The sequence below is a fragment of the Lepidochelys kempii genome, chromosome 2 (genome assembly GCF_965140285.1).
Source record: "Lepidochelys kempii isolate rLepKem1 chromosome 2, rLepKem1.hap1, whole genome shotgun sequence".
Lineage (NCBI taxonomy): Eukaryota > Metazoa > Chordata > Testudines > Cheloniidae > Lepidochelys > Lepidochelys kempii.
The window spans coordinates 53638957-53663252 of NC_136381.1; the positions used below are offsets into that span (position 1 = coordinate 53638957).

A 24296-nucleotide genomic window follows, 5' to 3' on the forward strand; every position below is an offset into this window, starting at 1 on the left:
GCACGCCCGCCCACCCCAAACATACCAAAAAATAGAAAATAAAAAGGCCACCCTAAGCAAACAACAACAAAAACCAGTCTTTCACAATGTTCTGATTCCTAATGAATGGTTCTTTCCATGCGCCTTGCCAAGGTACATCCTTCTGCCTCTGCCCGCACAGTGGGATCCCTGAAGGACTGGGCGTGGAAGGCATGTGTGATCCCACCTCCTCTTCCCCGGACCGGGACAAGCCCCACAAGCAGCGCCTCCAGCTGTCACTTCTGTGTGGGGCTCTGGCCTTTGGAGTGCCGCGCTGCCTTTTCCCCCCTTCGGCGCCCCCCCGCCCCCCCCCAGCCGCGCGCTAGCCGCAGGCTCTAGCTAGCGGGGTGGACGCGCGGACTGATCCCCTGACTGGGCAGGTTTCGGGGCGCGGGGCGCTTTTCTGCGCGGAGGGCGGGGAAGCGCGCTAACTGCTCCGGGGCGGGAGCGCCTGCCCAGCCCCGCGTTCGGCCCCTGGCCGCGGTGCAGCCATTGAGTCCGCAGCCTTGGCTGGAGAGCAGGGGCCACACAGGCAGAGCAGAAAGTGAAAGTAACTTGTGCACGCGGAAGTCCCATGGGAAAAGCAGAGCCCCGCGGAGCCAGCGGGTCTCCCCCAGGGAAGATGCGGCCAGAGGGCTGGTGAGTCCGGGAACTCCCGCTCCTTCGCACAGCAGCGCGTGGCGCAGCCTGGCCCGGCGGATTGTGCACTCCCAGAGCCTCCCCTCGCGCTCTGCACCAGCCTCGCACCATGCACAAGCCTCTGCCACCACCATGACCGAGAAGCCACCAGCGCAGCGCTCTCCACCTCTCCCTGCGGACAATGTTCCATGGTAAGGGGCGCGCGCGCGCGCGCGGGGGACCCTCGCTCCCTCCCCGGAGCCGGCGACTCCTGCAGCCCTCCCGGCGCGCAGCCCCGGCGGATTTTGCACCTCAGCCCAGGCTGCCCGCTGCCCCCGCGGCGCGCGTCTCACCGGCTCCGCTGGTTCCCTGGCAGCTACCGCCCGCAATGGAGCAGCGGCGCCCGCGACGGTGCTTTTATCCTCCGTGTCCCGGCCGGGAATTTCCCAGCTTTTCAGAGCGAAAGTGGAAGCGCCCGGTTCCCAGCCCGCCCGGTGTCGGGAAATCAGGATTGCGTTGGTGGGAACTGCAGGAGTTGGGGAGCGGGCAAGGGAGCAAGGCCGGTGCAAACCCCTGCCCGCGGACGCCCCGCAGGGAAACCGGCTCCCCCAGGCAGCGGCTGGCCTCCCGGGAGCGGGTCCGCTGCCGCCCGTCCCCTCTCGGCTCCAGCAGGGAATAGCCGCCCTCCCCGCGGCGTGCGCCTTGCCCGCGGCATGCCGTGCCAAGCCGGGGGCAAGCAGGCACGCTGCACCGACCCCCGCTCAAAGTTGAGGCAGGCACCAAACAGGTGTCTCGGAGGGTCCCCACGCGCCCGGCCAGCGGCTCCTCAGCCGTAGGGTGACCAGCTGTCCCAATATTAGGGGGTTCGTCTTATATAGGCAGCTATCCCCGGGGGGAAAAAGTATCCGGATTTTTCACACTTGCTGTCTGGTCACCCTACCTCAGCCGAGGGGGAGGGAGATGTATTAAGCCTCCTGGGTTTGCAGGCTCTGGCAGAATCCTGCTCTGGGGCAGGGGCCTGCGCAGGAATAAAAATTCAGCTGCTTTTGGAAGGGCACTGCCCTGCGCGGCCAGAGGAGCTGCTTCCCTCCCCCCACTGTGCCCCCACTGATTAGGGGGGCTGTGCCCCTGCTTGCGCCCCCCCCTCACGCGTGCTCCTGCTTTGGGAAGCTTTGGGTGCAGGAAGGTAACACGCTCTTCTCTCCTTCAGGCCAATGGGGCATTTCCATGGCTTGGGGGGCTGAGGGACACAGCCGACCCTGACTGCCCAGTGGTCTGAGCCACAGCAGGGAAAGCCCAGACTGGACCTGCTGGTGCTTCTGAACAGCCTCCTTTGGAGGCTTTTGGAAGCATTGAAACCCCGCAAGGATGCTACAACCTGGTAGCTTTCCATTACTGTCGCTTAATCCACAGATATTGCAAGGGTGGTATAACATTGTGATTATAAGAAGTGATCTCCTGCCCCTGGGTGGTAGAACATTGATAGTGTGCCTGCCTGGCTCCCTTCTTGTACCATGAAGGGACTAAAGGTTGCTTTTTGTAAATATGAGCTTTTTCCTCTGCCTGAAACTCCCATGAATGTTAACTCTTGCTGGCTGGGGATTTTGGGAACTGGGATTTATGAACTCATATACTTTCACTGGAAGAGCAGAATGTTCACTTTGTTAAAAGTTTCATTTCCTTCAACACAGCAATGAGTCAGTGCAGATAAATGGATGCTCACTTTTTTTAATTATAAACAATCTGACAGAAAATCCTTTCCTTTCTCAATCGTCTGGCTCTCTCTTAACTCTTCTCATAGTATCAGTATTATGGGTTTATTAGGACCTAATTTACTAATGTAAAAAAACACATACACCCCGACAAACCTTTCAGGCCTTCTTTATAGACCATAGAGAAGCAAATAATAATAATAATGGCATAGGCCCAACTCTTTTTCCTTTGCAGGTTATCTTTAATCACAAACTGCTAGATTAAGTGGGTCTATGGCTACAGTGTTGTTGCCATATACTGATATGTGTAAGGGATGTGATTCATCCTTGTTTAATAAAAGAAGGTGAGGAGTCCTTGTGGCACCATAGAGACTAACAAATTTATTTGGGCATAAGCTTTCATGGGTGGGTTCTATCCCACGAAAGCTTATGCCCAAATAAATTTGTTAGTCTCTGAGGTGCCACAAGGACTCCTGATTGTTTTTGCTGATACAGACTAACACGGCTACCACTCTGAAACCATTCTTGTTTGGGGTTAGTGATGGAATTTGTTGCACAGATGACAGACTTAGACCATTGTTATTTGTCTTTTGAAATATAAAACAACTGGGAAATTGTTAGTTATATTAGAGAAGATGGGGATTAGTATAAGAATTGTAAGGTGGATAAGGAACTGGTTAAAGGGGGAGAATGTAACAGATTGTGCCAAAAAGTGACTGGAAGAAGGTTACTAGTAGCATTCCTCAAGGATTGGTTTTAGGACTAATCTTACTCAATATTTTTATTACTGACCATGGCACAGAAAGTAGGGGTATGCTAATGGAATTTGATGGGGATACAAAGTTGGGAGGCAACGTCAGTACAGAGGAAGATCGGAATATTATACAGGAAGATTTGGATGACCTTGAAGACTAGAATAATGGAAATGGGATGGAATTCAATAATACAAAGTGCAAGGGTCATGTACCTAAGGTCTCATAATAATTTCTGCTACAAGCTGAGGGTTCATTAGTTGGAAGTGACAGATGAGGAGAGAGACCTGGCTGTGTTCCTTGATCACAGGATGACTATGAGCCAGCAACGTGATGCAGCTGTGAAACAGGCAACTGCAATCTTTGGATATATTCTGGTAGAGCTAGAAAAGTATTAATATCATATAAGATACTAGTAAGACCTCATTTGGAATATGGTGTACAGTTCTTGTCATACATGTTCAAGAAAGTTGAATTCAAACTGGAATGGGTGCAGAGAAGATTTACTAGGATGAACAAGGAATGGAGAGCTTATCATATGAGAGAAGACTGGAAGAGCTTGACTCATTTGGCCTAGCAAAAAGAAGGCTAAGAGGGGATATGATTGCTCTCTATAAATACATTGGGAGGAGAGGGGGGTAAACACTAGGGCAGGTAAAGAGCTTTTTAGGAGAGTGTTGGCACAAGAACAAATGGATATAAACTGGCCATGAACAAATTGAGGCTGGAAATTAGGAGAAGGTTTCTAACCATCAGAGGGATGAAGTTCTGGAACAGCCTCTCAGTAGGAGTTGTGGGAGCAAACAACTTAATTAGTTTGAGGAGAGAGCTGGACAATGTGTAAGTGTGATTGTATGATGGGATAGGGTTCAGCAGCCCTGGGGCTCACTTCCAGTTTATGTCTCATGTTCCTAAGAGCACATGCTTCAGGGCTTCAGCTGGCCACCTGCTGCGGCTTTTCATTCTGTTTTGGTCGCCTTCCTCTGAAGCATCAGAGATGGCCACAGCTGGAGATTGGACACTGGACGGAGTGGGCCAGGGCTCTGGGGTGTCACTGAGCATTCTGTTTCTCGGGTGCTTGCCTGACTGGTTCTTGCTCACATGCTCGGAGTCTAACTGAATTTTTCCCCAGGTCAGATTGGTAGCAACCTTGTGTTTCCTTTGTCTTCCTCTGCAGAGTGTGGGTGCCAGTCACTTGCCAGGGTTATCTGGGTACATCTCACTTAATCATTTCCCTGCCATTACAAGGCTTCTGCCAATGGTGCATACTAATCATCTAATTTCCTATGGGCTATAAAACTTCACAACCAAATTTAGAATAGAGTGTGGGGCAGTGTTGGTGGCCTGTGATATTCAGGAGGTCAGACTAGATGATCTAGTGGTCCCTCTGACCTTAAACTCTATGACTCTGTAGAAGTCAGAGGTTTAAGTGCAGGATCAGGGACATATTATGTAATACATAGATGGCAGATACAGCCTTAATAAATTATAGGCTTTGACAGCCTTATATTTACTATATTTATGTCTTTATTCTCAAGGGATTACGAAGCTCTTTGGACCAGATTTTCAAAGTTAGTTAGGAGCCTAAAGATGCAGAAAGGTGCCTAGGGCTAGATCTACTGAGGAGTCTTAGACTCAGTATTGCAATGCCTAACTTTTACGCACCCTGCCAGCTAGTGTAATCCACAGCCCTAAATTAGGTGCCCAGGCTTCCTGTACTATGTGTGTTATATGTGCTCTTGTATATACGTTCTTAGGCCCTGACTAGGTCAGGGAATGTGTCATGAGATATTGAGCCTGTCACCTTTATTTGGCTTGTTTAAATCCAGCCCTGACTTTTAGTGGCCATAAATTATTTCCCTTGGATGGCTTTTCAGTGGCTTATGATTTTGGTGATGGGTGCCCTGGAAGTACCTAAGACAGGGACAAAGAATTTGCCTGTTACTCAAGCAAAACTCTCACTAAAAGTCAAAGGGAAATTTGCCCAAGAAAAGACTGTGAAATTTGACTAATAGCGATGAAAAGAGTTTCTCAATTCAGTTTCTACAGGGTAGCTGTCTACTCTATAGTATCCTCAATCAACACTACACAATTGACAATATCAGCAGAGAGGGATTGAGGGGGCGTGAAGACTGAACTATATTCTTATTCCTAGAGGTAATCCTTCCAAGACAGCATTAAGGTCCATTGGCAGGGAGCTGTGGCGAAACGTATGTTACAGAATAGCTGTTACATGGACTATGGCTGTAACTCTATTCCCATTGAATTCAGTTGGATTTCTGCATTGACTTCATGCAAAGCAAATTTGGCACATGGCTATTTTAGTTTCTAGGACTGGCAGCCTGCATGACTCTGAGGGGCCCAACCTTCCCAACCGAGGGCAAATAAGACAGTGTCTTTCATGAGCACTAACTTTACTTTAAAAAATGCCCCCACAAATCCAAATATTTTAAAAGTAAAATTATACTTGCAAACTTGTATACTTCATCTGCTGTATACTGTAGTACTTCAGGATTTCTAACAATACACTAAAGGATATTATTGTCCGCTCAACATAGTTATTGTTTTTGTTAGCATTAATGAAGTTTATGTTAATACCCCGAGGGCAACATACTCTGAAAACGCATTTAAAAGATACTTTTCTGACAAGGTATGTTTAAAGGCATTTTCACATTTCATACCCAAAATGGACTGTAATGTACCAGTTATTTGGTAGAGATGAACAATAAATCCCAGATTAACTACTATAAGAGACTTCATTACATAACAGTTAATCAAGCATACTCCGTAGTATTAAATATATACTTAATTGATGTTGTTGTAATCTAGTTTTTTTTAGGTCTGTGTTTGGGATTCTGCCACTGTTCATAGTTCTGTTGCCAGTAAATTCATCTACTTGTGTGATGGAAAATACAACTGTAATACGTGAAAAGTATGAGAATATCCTAAGCCACGATATTGATTTGCTGGTAGGTAGTCATATTCTTTTGTTTTAAATTTTTTTAAAAAGTAAAAGTCTTCTTTTTGTGAATAATTTTAAGGTTAATTCATGCTAAATGTCACATTTAAAGGCACACATTAAAATGGGTGTGCAGTTCTTTTTACGGGATATAACGATGCAGACTCTAATTTTGCACTCACACCTAGCTGTGAATGCCGTTATTTGCAGGTGCGAATGATATGACTCAGATGATTGTGTCCTTGCCACAGGTAGTTAGAGATATAAACCATTTAGGTTTAGATTGTATAACACCTAATCCCATTGGAGAGCACTTATGCAATAGTTGTGGTGAAGTCACTGAGACTACTTGTGTTTGTAAATGCTATTCAATATGAATAGAAGCTACATAATCTGACCCATAATTTCCATCTCTTTATAACTTTGCCTGAAGTTTTATGCCCTCTGTTGAATATATTCACAAACCGGAGTCAACATTTAAAAAACTGGCCCGCAGTCTTGATCTCTACCTCTCATTGCTGACAATGATCCCATTTGGAAATAATAATCATAACAATAATCCAGAAGACTGACATACCCAGACTATTAACCTAGTATTTTATATCTTTGTGCCAGCACATTAAATAGAATGCTGAAGTCAACAGCTCTCTACATCAAGTGAATCATTCCTAGTTGTTAGAATTCCACAGGAGACTGGGAAAAAATGAAAGTATTTGCTATTTAACTTGTATTTAAGGAGCTGTGAATTTAGTGCTCATGAAAGGTATGGGACTGTGAATATTGAAATCTCACAGAATAGGGGTAGCACGAGCACCTACTAAGCAGATTCCCTCATTTCGCAGCCAATGTGTGTTACCCCAGCTCTGGAGAGGTTAGTTCAGTCTCCATGTTTAATCAGTGCTTGTCTGTCTGTTTAGATTACCAGCAATAACTGTTAGTAATACTGTTTGTGTGGTAGAAGGTGTCCACTAGCCTCTTGCCTGAGATCATAGAGTGATAGCAAATAACTTTCCATTACTACAAAACCTATGTTCTGGTTTGAACCTGGAATCTAGAGGCAGAAGGATCTTTACCTCCTTATCCTCACCAAGCCACCATAATTAATACTTCTGATAAGTACCATGCTGCTGAAGTGTGTGTAAGATATTGTTACTTTCCTTTTAGTTACTAATCTCTGTCTAGTCTGACTCGGAGCAGAATTTGCAAGGTTATGCTCAAGGCTAACTTTGATCTAGATTTCTGTAAATGCAGTGGTTCATAGAGCAAAAATATTAAAGAATAAAATAAAAACTTTGACTGTTAATAAGCAATGTCACCCCACAGAGAGAATAATGTTGATTTCTCGCCCAAACTATGGTATGGGTTTCTTAAATTCTCAAGGACCAAGGTTCCCATGATCATTCCCCCCCAGATTATGGGTGAGCTTAAAAGAATGGCAAGAGTAAATTATGATTTCTATTAGAGGTCACATGTGGCAATGCTCATTGTGATTTTGTTCCATATCTGGTGGCTGGAGACATTAACTACAGGCAGCTAGTGGGTTATATCCTGGCCCCCTTGAAGTCTAGGGGAGTTTTGCCATGGATTCCAGTGGGGCTAGGGTTTCATCCATTGTCTTTTTGTCCCACCCAGTGACCTACCTACCTACTTACCAACCAGAGCAATTACTGTGAAGCTATTTGAAAAAAGGCAGGCAGACCTGCTGACTGGCGGGCCCTTGTGTCTAGAATGGAATTTCAGCACTTCAGTAAACAAAGCTGTTTGATGCTCTCTTAATTGTTTTATGTCTTTGACTATTTGACTCTTCAGGGCTTTGTGTTGAGTACCTCCCTGTTTACACAATCTACTTCTACTGTCTCAAAAGTTTGAAGTCAGTTTTGCTCAGGTGTGCTTCTGAAACACTGACAAAGTTACAACAAAAATACAAAGGGAAACCCAAAGGATGGAGATGACTAAACCTTTCTTGTATTTGTTAAAATACAGGATGACATACTATTGATATGAATTAACTCATTTCTTCTGCAAGGTACAGAGAGACTTTAGAGGGGGGTTAGAAAGAAGAGTGAGAGAGAATGTGTTTCCATTGGGATCCAGAGGTATTACAAGCATCTGGGTGACATGAAGAAGGAAACAAAGGCAACAAACAGTGGTGGAGCAAAGGGGAAAGACTTACAGCTGAAGACATTTAGGGGATTTAGACACAACTTTTTTTTCATGTGAATAGAAGATGCATGCCAAAATCCCATTAGATGCCTTGGAAAATCTCAACCTGTGTATATTTCTTAAGAGAATAAACTTTAAACAAAAACAAAAAAAAACACTGTTAAGAATCAAGTAATTAAGTGGAATCTGTAGTTTCAAAATTATAAACAGCTACCCTTGCAAACTATAGTTAAATTATTTCCTCCTTAGCTTACTTGCCAAGAAAAAATTCAGCACTCTCTATTTCCACTGCTACTTTTGATGCCATCCCACAAAGCAGTGTAAGGAGTAAAGCTCATGAACTGTTGAAAGAGAAACCAAGGCAACTTGATTAGAACACTGTTACATTATTTAACATATGATCTATTATAGGAAAATATGTCTGAAGAGTATCGTGACAGGTGCTGCAGGAATAAAAGACATGAAAACCCCAGTGCAATTTTCTGCAATGATACTCAGGTAAAAGACAACTTCTTTGAATGATTGAATATGTCCGTTGCAATATAGGTGTGTGCGCGCCCTGAGCACTGTCACCAGAAAATACTCCCTCATCGGTATCTGTCAAGTCAGCTCTGGTGCCCTATAGTGCTACACATCCATAGTGTTGGTATATAGGGCACTGCTGACCACGTCCTCTCAGTTCCTTTTTACCACCTATGACGGTCGCTGGAAATGCTCTGTCCTTCTCTTGCAAGTCTTTCTCAGTGGACTTTGTTTCCTCTCTCTCTATACATATAGTTTTGTTCATAGTTTCTCTTGTAGTTGTTAGAGTTAGTTTCCTCTGCTTCCGGTACTGAGGCATGCTTTGGTGGCTGGGCTTCAAGCCTTGTGGCTCCTGCAGCAAGGCTGTGCCTCTGGCCTACCCACATTCCAGTTGCCTTAAGTGCTTAGGGGAAGCTTACTTTTGGGAGTGCTGCAAGAGTTGCAGGACTTCAAGCCCTGTATCAAAAATGACCAGGATGCTAGGCTGAAGTCCATCTTAATAGGAGCAGTGCTCAGACCTCGACTGGAGCCAAGCCATTCAAACTCAGCACCAAGCACCTTGGTGTCACTGAGGGGCACTCCTGCCGCTGTCTGGGCACATCAGCGCCATTCAGCATCTCCAGTGCTGAGGAAAAAACAAAAGAAAATGCCACTCAAGAGAGGACATTCCCCGACCCCTAGGATGGCCAGGCATGGAGACTAGAACAGAGTGTGACCTGCACTGGGCCACTCCATAGCCCTTGGTACTGTATAAAGGGAAGCTGGCCATGAGGGCCCAGTTCCAGTCTTCCCTGCCTTGACACTGGTCACTGGCACCGATGGGAACTGCTCCTCCGTGGTCTCTGGACAGAGACTTCTCGTCCTTGGAGTCAGAGGTGGAGTCACATATCTCCCACAGGAGCCAGCCCCAATAGGCAAGTCGGCACTATCCTGCAATGGACCTGGGCCAGGCCATACCGTCGAGTTCTTGGCCTGCTGGCTAGTGGCAGGTGCCTGCACAGTGGTCCTTCTGGAACCTGTTGGCATTTCCCTTTATGCAGGGTCCTTGATGGAGGTGCTCATACTCAGTGGCTGTGAGGGTAGAGTGCTGCCACTTCTTCAAGCAGAGCCTGATCCAGGCTCTGGTACCAAGTACCAGGAGCCAGCATCACGGGACCTGGCTCGTGCCAAAAGCAAAGAGTTGTAGTGCTCCCTGCCAGTGCAAGCCTCCTCCTCCTCTTCTCCTGATGAGGCCATGACAGGAACTGACATATCACCCTCTCATGATGACTATAAGGCCCAAGAGGAGTTTCTTAAGAGAGTGGCCCAAAACCTGGGCATTCAGGTGGAGGGGGTTCAGGAGTCCTCCCACTCTTTGGTGGACATCTTGTGACCCTTCCCCTCAATGAAGCCATCATGGACCCAATAAAAGCCCTACAATAAACCCTGGTGTCCCTACTTCCCATGGCCAAGAAGGCTGAAAAAGAAGTACTTTGTCCTGGCTAGAGAATATGAGTTTTTGCATCCTCATCCCACCCTCACCTCCACAGGATACCTGGTGGTCTCTGCTGCCAATGAGCAAGAGTGACAGGGGTTACAAAGGGTGATCCCCAAAGCTAGACACAAAAAAGCTAGACCTGTTTGGGAGGAAAGTCTATTCAACTGAGGGTTTGCAGCTCAGGATCACTAATGAAAAGCACTCCTGAGCAGATGTGACTTTAACACTTGGGATTCCTTGTTAAAGTTTAAGGACTGGATGCCCCAAGAGACCAAATGGGAATTCTCCTCTTTGGTGGAGGAAGGGAAGTTCGTAGCAAGGGCTTCCTTACAAGTGGCCCTGGATGCTGAGGATTCAGAGACCAGATCCATGGCCTCCACAGTGGTCATGTGTAGGGGTTCCTGGCTCCAAGTCTCAGGCCTCCCACATGAGGTTCAGTAGACCCTCTAGGACCTTCCCTTTGAGGGCACTTCGCTCTTCTCAAAGCAGACAGACTTCAAGCTTCATGACCTCAAGGACTCCAGGGATACTCTGAAGTCCCTGGGCTTCTACACTCCTGGTGTCTTTGAGAAGCATAATAGGCTCCAACATTCCTCCTGGTTCTTCCCTCTGCCTGCCCTGCAGAACTCTCAGAGAAAGAGGAGTAAAGGCTTCAGGCAGAGGCCTTCACCCCAGTCCTCCTCAACATCAGTGCCCGCTCCTCCCAGATATTCAGGGGGCTCTAAGTAGGCCTTTTGATGTGGCACTTAAGGACACCATACCAGTCACAGAAACTTTGGATCCAACCTATCCTTTGTTTGCGGACTGCTTAGAATCATAGAATATCAGGGTTGGAAGGGACCCCAGAAGGTCATCTAGTCCAACCCCCTGCTCGAAGCAGGACCAATTCCCAGTTAAATCATCCCAGCCAGGGCTTTGTCAAGCCTGACCTTAAAAACCTCTAAGGAAGGAGATTCTACCACCTCCCTAGGTAACGCATTCCAGTGTTTCACCACCCTCTTAGTGAAAAAGTTTTTCCTAATATCCAATCTAAACCTCCCCCACTGCAACTTGAGACCATTACTCCTCGTTCTGTCAAACGTCCCACTTCCTCCAGGCAATGGTCCCATATTACTACAGACCATTGGGTACTGAGCACAATAGAAGTGGGATATACTCTTCAATTCAGTTCTTCCCTCCCACCTCACCCCTCTCCCCATCCCTCTTCAGGGACTCCTCTCACAAGCAACTTCTGGCCCAAGAGGTGCAGTCGCTTCTACAGGTGGGAGCCATGGAAGAGGTTCCACAGAATTTAAGGGTTGGGGGTTCTACTCCCGGCTTTTGGGATTCAGAAAAAACATGGGGGGGTCTCAGACCTATCCTGGACGTGCGCCAGTTAAAAGTTATCTCAAGAAGCTAAAGTTCTGTATGGTCTCCTTGGAGTCCATCCCCTCCCTGGATCTAGGGGATTGGTACATCGCCTTTGATTTGAGAGATGCCTATTTTCACGCACCAATTTTTCAGGGACATAGGAGGTTCCTCAGATTGGTAGTGGATCATGTGCACTACTAGTTTGCAGTTCTCCCGTTCAGCCTGTCAGCTACCCCACAAGTTTTTACAAAGTGCATGGCAGTAGTAGCAGCCTTCTTGAGGATCCAAGGGGTGCAGGTGTATCTTTAGCTCATTGACTGGCTGGTCAGAGGCCAAACCAGGGCTCAGGAGGAGTCCAGCATCCACCTCATCCAGTTGACTTTCCAGGACCTGGGTCTGCTTATAAATACACAGAGATCCAACCTTACCCCGTTTCAGAGAATAGAGTTTATCTGATCTGTGTTTGTCAGAGTTGTCATATGGCCACATGTAGTTATGTAGTGCATACGCGAGACTACACCTCAGACCTCTCCCAACATAGCTGGCCTCGGTGAACTCACCAAACTGCCATCATCTGGATATGATCCTTACAATTCCTCGCCTGGTTCTCAACTCGCTCGATCGGTGGCAGGACCCACTGGTGCTTTGCAAGGGCATCTCATTTTCATGGCCCCATCCATCACTATCCCTGGCCACAGAATCATCAGCACTGGGCTGGGGAACTCACTTGGGTCCCCTGAGAACTCAAGGCCTGTGGTCCCCAGAAGAGCTCTTTCTACACATCAACATCAGGGAGCTCAGGGCAGTCCTTGTGGCTTGTCAGGCATTCCTGCCTCATGTTACAGGCAAAAATGCGTTGGTTCTAACAGACAACATGGTGGGCATGTTCTATGCCTTCCTCCCCCCTGTGTTGGGAGGCAGTTCAGTTGTGGGATTTTTGTATAACCTACTTGATTAATCTTGAAGCCTCCTACCTACCAGGAGCACAAAATGAGCTGGTAGATCACCTCAACAGATCCTTGTCTGATCACCATGAGTGATCCCTTGCCTAGATGTTGGGGTCATTTCCTAGCAGTGGGGAACTCCCCAGGTAGATCTGTTTGCTACAAAGCACAACAGGAAGTGTCACCAGTTCTGCTCCCTTTTGCGTCACAGCCCCGAGTCACTTTCAGATGCTTTCCTTCTTCCATGGACAGGTCACCTGTTCTGTGCTTTCCCTCCTATTCCACTTGTGCACAAGGTCCTGTTGAAAATCAAGCGGGACCAAGTGCAGGTCATTCTGATAGCTCCGGCTTGGCCCTGCCCGCATTGGTTTGCCTCTCTGCTGGACTCTCAGTGGCGTCACCAATCCCACTACTTCTACATCCAGACCTGATCTCTCAGGACCACGGTCATCTGCTCCACCTGAACCTTGGGTCCCTCCACCTGATGACCTGGATGCTCCATGGCTAACCCCCACAGAACTAGCCTGCTTGAAGCAGGTCCTTGAGGTTGTACTAGGAAGCAGAAAGCCTTCCACCGAGTGACTTACCTGGCAGAATGGAAGTGGTTTGCTATTTGGTCTTCCCAGAAGGGTGTCTCGCCTATGTGATTGTCACTGCCGTTCATTCTAGAGTACTTACTGCACTTGAAACTGCAGTCGATTAGAGTTTAAGCGTGGCATCGATTAGAGTCCGCCTGGCAGCAATCTCTGCTTTTCACCCTTGGGTGACCGATCCATCTTTCTAACCATTTCCTTAAGGGCTTTGAGAGGTTGTACCCTCAGGTGCAACAGCCAGTCCCCCCTCCCCTGAGACCTCAGCCTTGTCTTATGAAAGCTTATAGGTCCCCCGTTCAAGCCACTGGCAACTTGCTTGTTACTGTACCTCTCCTGGAAGGTGACCTTCTTAGTGGCCATTACTTCAACCAGAAGAGTTTCAGAGATCTGTGCCCTCACTTTGGAGCCGCTGTACACAGTGTTCTTTAAGGATAAGGTGCAGTTGTGTCCTCACCCTGCTCTTCTTCCAAAAGGTGGTCTCCTGGGTCCATAGCAATCAAGCTATCTTCCTACTGGTTTTCTATCCGAAGCCACATACAAACAGGGAAGAGCAAAGGCTCCACTCATTAGATGTTAGGTTTGCACTAGCTTTCTACATAGAAAGGACCAAACAGTTTCGGAAATCCACCTAGATGTTTGTAGCGGTTGCAAACGGGATGAAAGGTCTCTCCATCTCAGCTCAGATAATTTCATTATGGATCATGTCGTGTATGGATGACATTATGGATCACATGTGTAACAAACTAGCAGGTGTTCCCATCCTAACCACTCATTCAACAAGGACACAAAGGGTCTTCAGCAGCGTTTTGAGGACAGGTCCTTATTCACGACATTTTTAGCGCAGCAACTTGGTTGTTGGTGCACACATTTGCTTCTCATTATGCCGTTACTCAGCAGGCTAGGGACAATGCTGGATTTAGCCAAGCTGAGTTGCAGTCAGCATGTCAGTAAACTCTGAGCCGTCCACCTACAGAAGAGCATAAGAAAGCCCAGTATCCTGTCTTCTGACAGTGGCATATGCCAGGTGCCCCAGAGGGATGAACAGAATAGGTAATCATCATGTGATCCGTTCCCTGTCGCCCATTCCCAGCTTCCAGCAAACAGAGGCTAGGGACACCTGTACAACTGCTAGGGAATCTCCTACGTTGGAATGGACATGTGCAATCACTCAAAAAAGAAAACCTTTCTGTAACTTGTTCAAGAGGTGTTACACATGTCCATTCCAAGACCCACCCTCCTACCCATCTTATCAGAGTTGGCTGGAAAGAAGGAACTCAGGAGGTATGGGGTTGGCAGTGCCCTATATACCAAAGGACACATGGCCCTAGAACACACCAGAGCCGACCCGATGGATACCACTGAGGGAAAAATTTCTGGCAGCTGTGCTCGGGGTGCACACACATCTACATTGGAATGGACATGTGCAACACATCTCGAAGAATAACAGTTCCAGAAAGGTTAGTACATTTTTCCCCCCAGAGTTTACTTGCCTTGTGTGTTGTTGATTTCTTTTCTGTATAATCCAATCCCTGTGTGACAAATTCTGTTGATGGGTACTGTTATGTTGTAATCACAGCAAGTCCTGGTATTCAGAATTTGTATTATAGAACTGTTCATTTTAAAACTTGCAATGGTTAGACTGCTGGTGTGCTGAGGCCACAGCCTATCATATTGACCAATATTGTCTCATTGTTTCCTTATACTCCTCCTCCCATACCTGTCAGTCTGTCTCCATCAGTTTCTTATATTTAGCTTATAAACTCTTTGAGTCAGAGACCATCTTTTTTTCCATGTTTGTACAGAGTCAAGCATAGTGGGCTCCTAAAAGCTAATAAAATAATTTCCTTTTAATCTTTTCTGGGCCTAAAATTTATGCATACTGCACATAATTACTTGATTTTTATTTGAATCTTTAAATAGTAATTCTGTATCCAAAGAAGCCAATATCTCATACTACAGAGATTATATTCACTTATCAAAATACTGATTTTTAAAAAATATTTTCATTCAATATGGAATGAAGAACAGGATGCCGTCTTTGTGTCAGTTAGCTTACAAGTAAACGTTAATCTTTCAAATGCTTTGTTTTATTTTCCTACCAGAATTTTTTCTGGTGTTACCAATACAACTAAACCTTCACTTCAGATATTGATCTTTAAGTCTATGTATGTAAGACATCTTTTACAAAATAATCTGCACTTTCTAGTAAGAAGTATTTGTAAAATAATGTGGCAGACATTGTCCCCATGTAGAAGCCAAAGTTGTTAATGGGGGGTAGGGGGAAAATCTCATTACTATACATACTAATATTTATAAATTCACACATAGGTAATTGTCATAACCACAGAATCACTTTTTAAAATTTGATATATTAGTTTGCTTTAGACAAGGTCAAAACCCACCAGTGTCAGTTGTAATTGCAGACTGAATTCAACACATCTAGTAATGCTTCATACACTACAAGAATCTGAAAATTTAGTCAGGTTAGTCACATGATATATTGGAAGAGAACAGCATAACAAGCTAAACAAGCTAATGCGTACTGAAACTGTAAAATCTAAGGGAACTCAAACTCAAGGCTTCTTTTCTTTATTTCTTTCTTCATAGGAAATAAGGTCATTACAGAATATGGCATGTGACTTGCTTAAATTCTTTAATAAACAAAAGATCAACAAAGATTTCAGATGGCAAACTGCTGTGGTTTCATGTATGACATTAGAAATTCTACAGTGCAGATGTGATAGGGGGAGCAAAAATAGAAAGGTAAGTTGTTGGGAGAGCCTACAAATTATCTTGCATATTTTTATCTAAAAAAGAAAGTACATTGCTCTCTAAGGCTCTTCAGAATAGAAGGTTACTACCATCAACCAAAATGAAATGTTCTAAAACTCATCCTATATAGTATGCCCCTTGACACAGAGTTTAAGGCTCTGATGTAAAGCCCATTGACGTCTATGGAAAGATTCTGTGGTAAGCACTAACGCTTTTCAAAATAAGTACTCTGATAATATTTTTGAACCTTAATTTTTCAGTTTCACCCTTTAATAGCTCAGCTTTTACTGTACTATCTGGCACTTTACCCACCAGAAAGCTCTATAGATGTCTGATCGTCATTGAAAGTCCGGTTGGTGCGGGGCCGTCAGGCTCCCTACCTGGCTCCGTGTAGCTCCCTGGAAGCAGCGACATGATATCCCTGCTGCTCCTAGGTGGAGGAATGGTCACAGGGGTTCCGTGCACTGCCCCTGGCCCCCTCGCTGGCTCCACAGCTCCCACTGGCTGGGAACTGCGGCCAATAGGAGCTGTGGGGGCGGCGCCTGTGGGTGGAGGCAGCGCACGGAGTCCCTGTGACCATTCCTCCACCTAGGAGCAGCAGGGACATCATGTCGCTGCTTCCGGGGAGCTACACGGAGCCAGGTGGGGAGCCTGACGGCCCCATGCCAACCAGACTTTCAATGACGATCAGACATCTATAGAGCTTTCTGGTGGGTAAAGTCCCAGATAGCTCAGCTTTTACTGTACTATTAAAGGGTGAAACTGAAAAATTATGATTCAAAAATATTATCACAGTACTTATTTTGAAAAGCGTTAGTGCTTACCATAGCCGCCCAGCCGTGCCTCTGCCTAGGAGCAGCAGGGACATCATGTCGCCTCTTATGGGGAGCCGCCCCAGGTGAGTGCAGGACAGATCTGACACCCTGAAACCGCTCTCGTGCCCCAACCTCCTGCCCTGAGCTCCCTCCCGCACCCAAACTCCCTCCCAGAGCCCATGCCCCCCCCACCCCAACCCCCTCTTCCACCCACACCCCGTCCCACACTCCAAACCCCATAGCCCCAGCTGGAGCCCCCTCCTGCAGCCCAAACCCCTCAGCCCTGGCCCCACCCCAGAGCCTGCACCCCCAGCCAGAGCCCTCATCCCTTCGCACACCCAGTCCTCAGCCTGGCTCTCCCTCCCACACCCTGAACCCCTAATTTCTGACCCCACACTGCCAGCCCAGAGCCCATATCCCCTTCCACACCCCATCTCCCTACAATTGTTAATGTATAACTCTTAGTTAACCGGCATATTTGATTAACTGGCACCCCCCTATTCCCCCAACATGCCGGATAACAAAGCTTTTACTCTAATTGGATTTGGGGTTTTTATACGCATTAACTAACCAAGGATTAGGCCAGTTCAGTACTTGCATGTGAACCCTTCAGAGCACCACTGGATGCTACAGGAAGGTGTGCTGGTAGTTCAGCAGGTGGCTTCTTTCTTCGGAGTCAAAACTGAGTTTTCTGGTTTGGTGTAAAGAGCCACTGTGCCTCTAGTGCAGAGGTGGGCAAACTACGGCCCATGGGCCACATCCAGCCTGTGGGACCGTCCTGCCCCGCCCCTCCCCCACTGTCCCCCCTGCCTTGCAGCCTCCGCTCGCTGTGTGGGCAGCGCGGCTGGCTCCGGCTGGGTGGCGCAGCTTCCAGTCCTGCCTATCTGAGCGGCATGGTAAGCAGCGGACGGTTGGATAAGGGGCAGGGGGTGCCAGGGGACAGGGAGCAGTTGGATGGGGTGGAGGTGGGGGGGAAGGGTGGTCAGGGGACGGGGAACAGGGGAGTTGGATAGGCATGGGAGTCCCGGGGGGCCTGTCAGGGGCAGGGGTGTGGATAGGGGTTGGGGCAGTCAGGGGACAGGGAGCAGGGGGGGTTGGATAAGGGGTGGGGTCCCGGGGGGGGCGGTTAGGGGTGGCAGGGTCCCGGGAGGGGGCAGACACGGAGAAGGGGTTGGATAGGGGGTGGGGTCCTGGGGGGACGGTTAGAGGCAGGGGGTTCAGGGAGGGGGTGGTCAGGGGACAAGGAGCAGGGTGGGGTTGGACTGGTTGGGGGTTCTGAGGGGGGCAGTCAGGGGGCGGGAAGTGGGAGGGGGCGGGGAGCCAGGCTGTATATGGAGGCACAGCCTTCCCTACTCGGCCCTCCATACGGTTTCACAACCCCAGTGTGGCCCTCAGGCCAAAAAAAGTTTGCCCAGCCCTACTCTAGTGGTTTGATCTGGTTGTGATCACAAGTGACTAAGATTCTATGGCCTTATTGTGAGTAGCCCAGTGTTCTGGCTCAGTTAGGTTAATTATATTTATTGATTGTTTTATGTTTTAAAGTATTTCTCTGCAGAAAGGAACATAAGCTCATCTCGATTAACAATTTAAAAACTATTCTTTTACAGGTTTGCATATTGGTTACACAAACCAGCAAAGACACAACAGGGGCACAAGGCCCCAAGAAAAAATGTTGCCAAGAATTATGTGAACTAAAGGAAACTATATCTAGTCTCAGATCCTGCTGGAATAAGTTTGAAAAAGATATTGCTAGGTAAAAAACTTAAGATGCAGTCCTTTCTGTTTTTTCAAAGTGCCATTGCTAGATACCTTTGCACTTTACATGCATTCTTCAAGTGTATCTGTCTGCTTACGTAAATACTTTTTGCCAAAGTCCTGATGAGACGATCCTATGCCTTGTTCCTGGGGACAAAGCCATTGGAAACCAACAAATTGAACTGCTGAAGTACAAGAAGTGGAAGCTAACAACACAATTGGAAGCAAAGACAAACAGAATAGAATGCTGTAGCCCCACCTTCACACAATGAAAAGTACTTAGACTCTGTAGCTATCTACAAGTACTTGGTCATGTTTTTTGAGTACCTTTATATGACTTTAAGGTGAGAAGAAACTTTTTAGATGCCTACTGCGATGCCTACTGCCTTGGAAACTGCAAGGAAAGAAAAATGTCAAATTAATAGGATGTTTTATGTAGCCACATCATGGATCAAAATTAACAGTTATGCTAGTTAAGAATGGCTCCTGAGCCAGTTCTGCTGATGCAATAATATTTGAAGTACTGGTATCTGATGGGATCTGCAAACTGCTTAGAAGGCCAAAAAAATGAAACCAGGTCTCTGCCACAGGAAAGGTATGGGAATGAATTATTTTTACTCAGCCTAGGGAGAGGTATCATTTTTGGAGGGATCTAGCACAGATGCTGCTGAAGTAGCTAGAGGCAAGACAGAGTAAGGCCTGTGGATACAGAAAAGGGTAGCTCCTGAACATGAGGAAGATCAGCTGACTGGAGAAAATACTAGCTTTGTGGATTTGGTAATCACAGTTAGCTGCAGGAATAGTTAGAATAGCTTACATTAATTGTGATGACTTTAGTGTATATATTTTACATAGTGTATTTAACATAAAACAGACATGACTTAAGATATGTATGAGTATTTTCAGAGAATAATATATTGGCATTTTACTAATTATATGTCCATATTTAATTTTTGATGAATTTATAAATATTTATTAGTTGCTTATACCTCACAATTTCTTACTTAGATATTACTACTCCTTTTGTAACAAAACCCACTTGTAACATATCTAACAAAATGGTGTCTCTTTTGGTATCATTGCTTCTGTTCTAGTTTTTTGGTATATGAGAATATCATAGACAGAGCTGATAATGCCACCTGTAGTTAAGGTTAACTGACTGTCACATGTGTTCTACTCAGTGTAGTGTGGCACCTCCTTCCGGCAATTCACTCCGTCTGGTTCAGTGCCCCTTTTCTTCTCTTCCACCATTGCTGTTCTCCTCCCACTGATGGAGTCACACCATGGCTGCTTTGTGACTCAGCCCTCCAGCCAAGCCACACTGCGATTTCCCCTTCAGAGGAAGTCTTTCCAAGTCTCTGTACATGCAGCATCAGGCAGTCCTCATGCCCACTACTACCCTGACTATGTCAATCCTGCAGTGACTCAGGCAGTCTTCCCATTCACTGCCCCAAGCAACACCGCTCTACCAATAGGTATGAGGGGAACCCTGGCCCACCCTGTATGCTGGGTTCCAGCCCAGGGCCCTGTAGCAAGCAGTTAATTGGCTACACCAACCTTACTACTCTCACCCCGGACTACTTCCTACTGTGCTTTTCCCAAGCTTTTCATTCTCCAGACCCCTTTCTCTTAGGCCTACTAAGTAAATCCTTTCTCAGAGGGTTCCTATCCTCCCCACTTCACTAAACCTCAGAGAGAGAGACTACAGGCTTCCTCCATGCAGCCTCCCACACCGTTGTCAGTTTCTTGACTTTATAGAAGCCCCACCTATTCCCTTACAGGTGAGTTTCATTCGAATTAGTGGCCTCCCTACAAGCTAAATCTCCCCTATTTGCAGCTTAACTGACTGATTGGGCCCCCTCACCTAATTCAGTTTCTTCAGGACTGATGTAGGGTGCACACCCCATCACACACTTCCCACTATAAGATCCTGTTTTCAGTTGCTTATAACTTTTCCACATTGTTCAGGCTGAAATTTTCAATGTAAGGTGTCTATCTCAGGCTAATATTTATTTATTGGAAGCTTGAGTTATTTCAAGGAACAAGATTAGGGAAGCCTACATTGTTTTGCCCTTGTTCAAAAAAATTATTGCAACTTTTCCATTGAGAAACTCTAGCATTCCATGCGCCAGAGCAAGAATGTTAGGAACTGTTAAGAAAGGGATAGAAAATAAGACAAAATATCATAATGCCACTATATGGCACATATATGCTACTATATGGCATAATGCCACAACTCATGGTGTGCCCGCACATTGAATACTGTGTCCATTTCTGGTCACCCTATCCCATAAAGGATACAGTGGAACTGGAGAAGTTTCAGAGAAAGGCAACAAACATGATCAAAGGTATGGAACAGCTTCCAGCTAAGGAGAGACTAAAAAGTGTAGGGCTGTTCACCCAACTAGATATGATAGAAGTCTATAAAATCATGAATGGTGCAGAGAAAAGTATTATTTATTCTTTTCCACAATACAAAAACCATGGGTCACCCAATGAAATTAATAAGCAGCAGGTTTAATACAAACAAGAGGAAGTATTTTTCACACAATGCACAATTAACCCGTGGAACTCATTGCCATTGGGTGTTGTGATGGCTAACAGTATAACTAGGTTCAAAAAAGAACTAAATAAATTCATGGAAGATAGGTCCATCAATTGCTATTAGCCAAGATGGTCAGGGGTGTAACCCTACGCTCAGGGCAATCCTAAACCTCTGACTTCCAGAAGCTGGAAGGGGAAGACAGGGTGGATCACTCCAGCTGCCCTGTTCTTTACACTCCCCTTGAAGCTCTGGTAGCGGCTATTCTCAGAGATAGGATACTGAGCTGGATGGATCATTGGTCTGACCCAGTATGGGAGCCCTTATGCTCTTAAGGGCTTGAAATTTGGCAAAGTGGGTCACCCTGCTGTCAAGAGTTGTGCCTTTTGCTATGCTTGTGAAAATTGGATCCAAGATATAAGTCTTCAAATATTCCAGTTTACACATTCTAATTAGAGACTTGGCAGGTAAAGTCTCAGAAAATCAATCTGCACTGAGCACGCTCCAGCCCAGGAATGCAGGGACTGAGCACATTAATTCAGCCTTCTTATGCATATGCATTATGATGCAGTCTTTAATTACATGATTACACATTTTTCCACAGGACCCCTGCCTCATTCAGTGCACAGGATAAACAGTGCTTTAGGAACAAATCAGGGTTGTGTAATGAAAAAGGCTGTTGTCTGTAGGGCCTCTGCCTCATTTGTTGCAGAAGTTGGAAGGTACGTAGTGAAGAAGGCAGGTGACTGTAAAAAGAGAAAGGATAGTCGTATGGTAATAGAAATTGAATGCCACCCTGGAGAACTGGATTCTATCCCTGTTGTGGGGAAGTGTACCTTTAAGAGGGTTTGGCAAGAGCCAACTGGAACAAGTTGTGTTATGCAGAAGGCTCATGTGCAATGCTGGTCAGTTAGAAGTCAGACACCGAATGAAGTGGAAACACTGTCAGATTCCTTGGCTCAGAGTGATTTTCAATCTGAACACCACACCTGCCTCTGCCACAGAGTTCCTGTGTGATGCTGGACAAGTCAGTAAACCAACATTTTTACAGCTGGCCATTAGTTGTGTTTCTCATTTTAAGGGTCCACCTAGCATCTGACTTACAGAAGTGCTGAAGTACACACACTATTGCAACTGAAGTCAGTTGGAGCCGTGCTTTGAACATGTAACGTGCTATACAAATGCTAAGGGCTTTGAAAAATTAGACCCTGTCTCCCACAAATTGGGCATCCCAAATTAGTGGACAGTTGGCCTTAATTTATCTCAGTTATGCAGCTATAAAATGGGGATATAATACCCTTACCAAATCTTACAGAGGAGACAAATTCATTATTGTATGTGAAGCACTCGGTTCCTATTTCAAGAGGACGATGGAAATGTCCCTGAAGAAGTGAATAATGCTGTATTCAGGGCAGCATTGGGATGGTGGCAGTAAAATAAAGCCTGGGGGCACACTTTGAAATAGGCAGATAAACATAAAATATTGAAGAACTACTCATTCATTGATGAGCAGGGGTCCCATGGAAAAAATAGTGTGTGATCATGTCATTAAACACAAATATAATGCATATGCCTGTGGAATTAAAGATGCACATTCCAGAATTTCTTAACTTTTGAGTGCTTGCCTTCAGAATCTTAACCTTCTTCTACTGTAGGTTTTTTGGGTGTTCATTATGTAATAAAAATAAGTCACCTACAAACTCACCTTTAAAAATTATACAGGCCACAATATGTGACTAAGAGCTGGTACTTCCATAAAACTGCATGAGCCTTCACTGACTTGCAAAATTTGGACTATTCTGATTGCTTTGTAAGATATTCCTACTCTTTCAGGGTTGCAGAGTGTCTAAGAAGGGATTCCATGGCGCCAGCTTCACCAAAGCATAATCTTTCCATCTGGCCAATGTATACAGAATACAGGCAATAATTGGCAACATTGCCTTCATAGCCTATTGCAGGAAGTATGAATCATCATAGTGCTCTATAAATTAAGCTGTTGTAAACCGAGAACTATTTGGAAATCAAAACTTACAGCTAAGTAGTGCAGGAGAATTATCTCCTGTGTCCTATATAAGACATTCCTGTTAATACACCTCAGAATGATATTAGCCTTTTTAGCAACAGCATATTATTGACTCATATTCAATTTGTGATCCACTATAATCCCTGATCCTTTTCAGCAGTACTACTGCCTAGAAAGTTGTTCCCCATTCTGTATATATGCTTTTGATTTTTCCTTCCTTTCACTTAATTTAATTTCATCTTGTTGATTTTAGACCGTCTGATTTATTAAAATTGTTTTGTATTTTAATCCTCTCCTCCAAAGTCCTTACAACTCCTCGCAACTTGGTTTCATCTGTAAATTTTATAAGCATATTCTCCACTCCATTATCCAAGTCATTAATGAAAATATTGAATAGTGTCAGACCCAGGACTGACCTGTGCGTGACCCATTAGATACACCCTCCCATCTTGACAATGAATCACTGATAAGCACTGAGTATATAGCATAGTAATTTAATCTAGACCACATTTCCCAAGTTTCCTTTTGAATATGTTGTAGAATTGTGTCAAAAGCCTTATTAAAATCAAGATATATCACATCTACAGCCTGATCCAGCGTAAGGGTGGTCATAGGAAATGGAAGGTACTTACTAGTAACTTGTGGCACCTTAGAGAAGTGGGTTTTAGCCCATGAAAGCTTATGCCCAAATAAATTTGTTAGTCTCTAAGGTGCCACAAGTACTCCTCATTCTTTTTGCTGATGCACACTAACACGGCTACCATTCTGAAACCTGTTACTAGTAACTGGAGTTCTTCAAGATGCACTCTGTATATTCATATTCTTGGGGATGTGCCGATCCAGTGCAGCAAGGATGGTGGAACCTTCTAGTAACAGTGCCTATTAGAGAAACCTTGCCCCTCACTTTCTGTCCCTCGAGTTCGCATCAGAGCTGGGATGTGGCTACAGGAGAGGCATTGGTGCCATTGCTGCCTCAGTTTCTTCCAAATGCTAATGCAGAATACCAAGTAAAGATACAATTAGGACTCTGCAGAAGCAGGGAATGTGGGCAGGGAATGTGAATGTGCAGAGTGCATCTCCAAGTACTCCAGTTACAAGTAACCTCCATTTCTTCTTCCAGTGCCGTCTGAATATTCCTATTCTTGGGAAAGTTTGGCGAGCAGTACCTTTATAAGGAAGGAGGGGTGAAGCCCTCATTTAACAACCATTGAAGTACTGCCCTACCAAAACAAGCACTGGACACAAATTCTAAATCTAGTACATATTGAGCCCATGTAATGG

General features: G+C 45.7%; 1 protein-coding gene across 2 annotated transcripts; it reads left to right on the top strand.

The window, feature by feature from the left end:
• Positions 1 to 227: 227 nt before the first annotated feature.
• IL7 (interleukin 7) lies at positions 228 to 23628 on the top strand. Of its 2 annotated transcripts, XM_073330760.2 has the most exons (5): positions 234 to 848; positions 5930 to 6069; positions 8634 to 8720; positions 15716 to 15871; positions 18303 to 23628. In XM_073330760.2, the coding sequence occupies exons 1-5, from the start codon at positions 839 to 841 to the stop codon at positions 18450 to 18452; spliced, it is 543 nt and encodes a 180-aa protein (XP_073186861.1). In that variant the 5' UTR covers positions 234 to 838; the 3' UTR covers positions 18453 to 23628. The 2 variants fall into 2 exon arrangements, with proteins under 2 accessions (XP_073186862.1, XP_073186861.1); XM_073330761.2 differs by lacking the exon at positions 8634 to 8720 and having other exon boundaries at positions 228 to 848.
• The last annotated feature ends 668 nt before the right edge of the window (positions 23629 to 24296 follow it).

Coding starts and splice junctions, on each gene's coding strand:
- IL7 (XM_073330760.2), top strand. Junction 6,070..8,633: donor GCCACGATATTGATTTGCTG/GTAGGTAGTCAT, acceptor GATCTATTATAG/GAAAATATGTCTGAAGAGTA. Junction 15,872..18,302: donor GGGGGAGCAAAAATAGAAAG/GTAAGTTGTTGG, acceptor ATTCTTTTACAG/GTTTGCATATTGGTTACACA.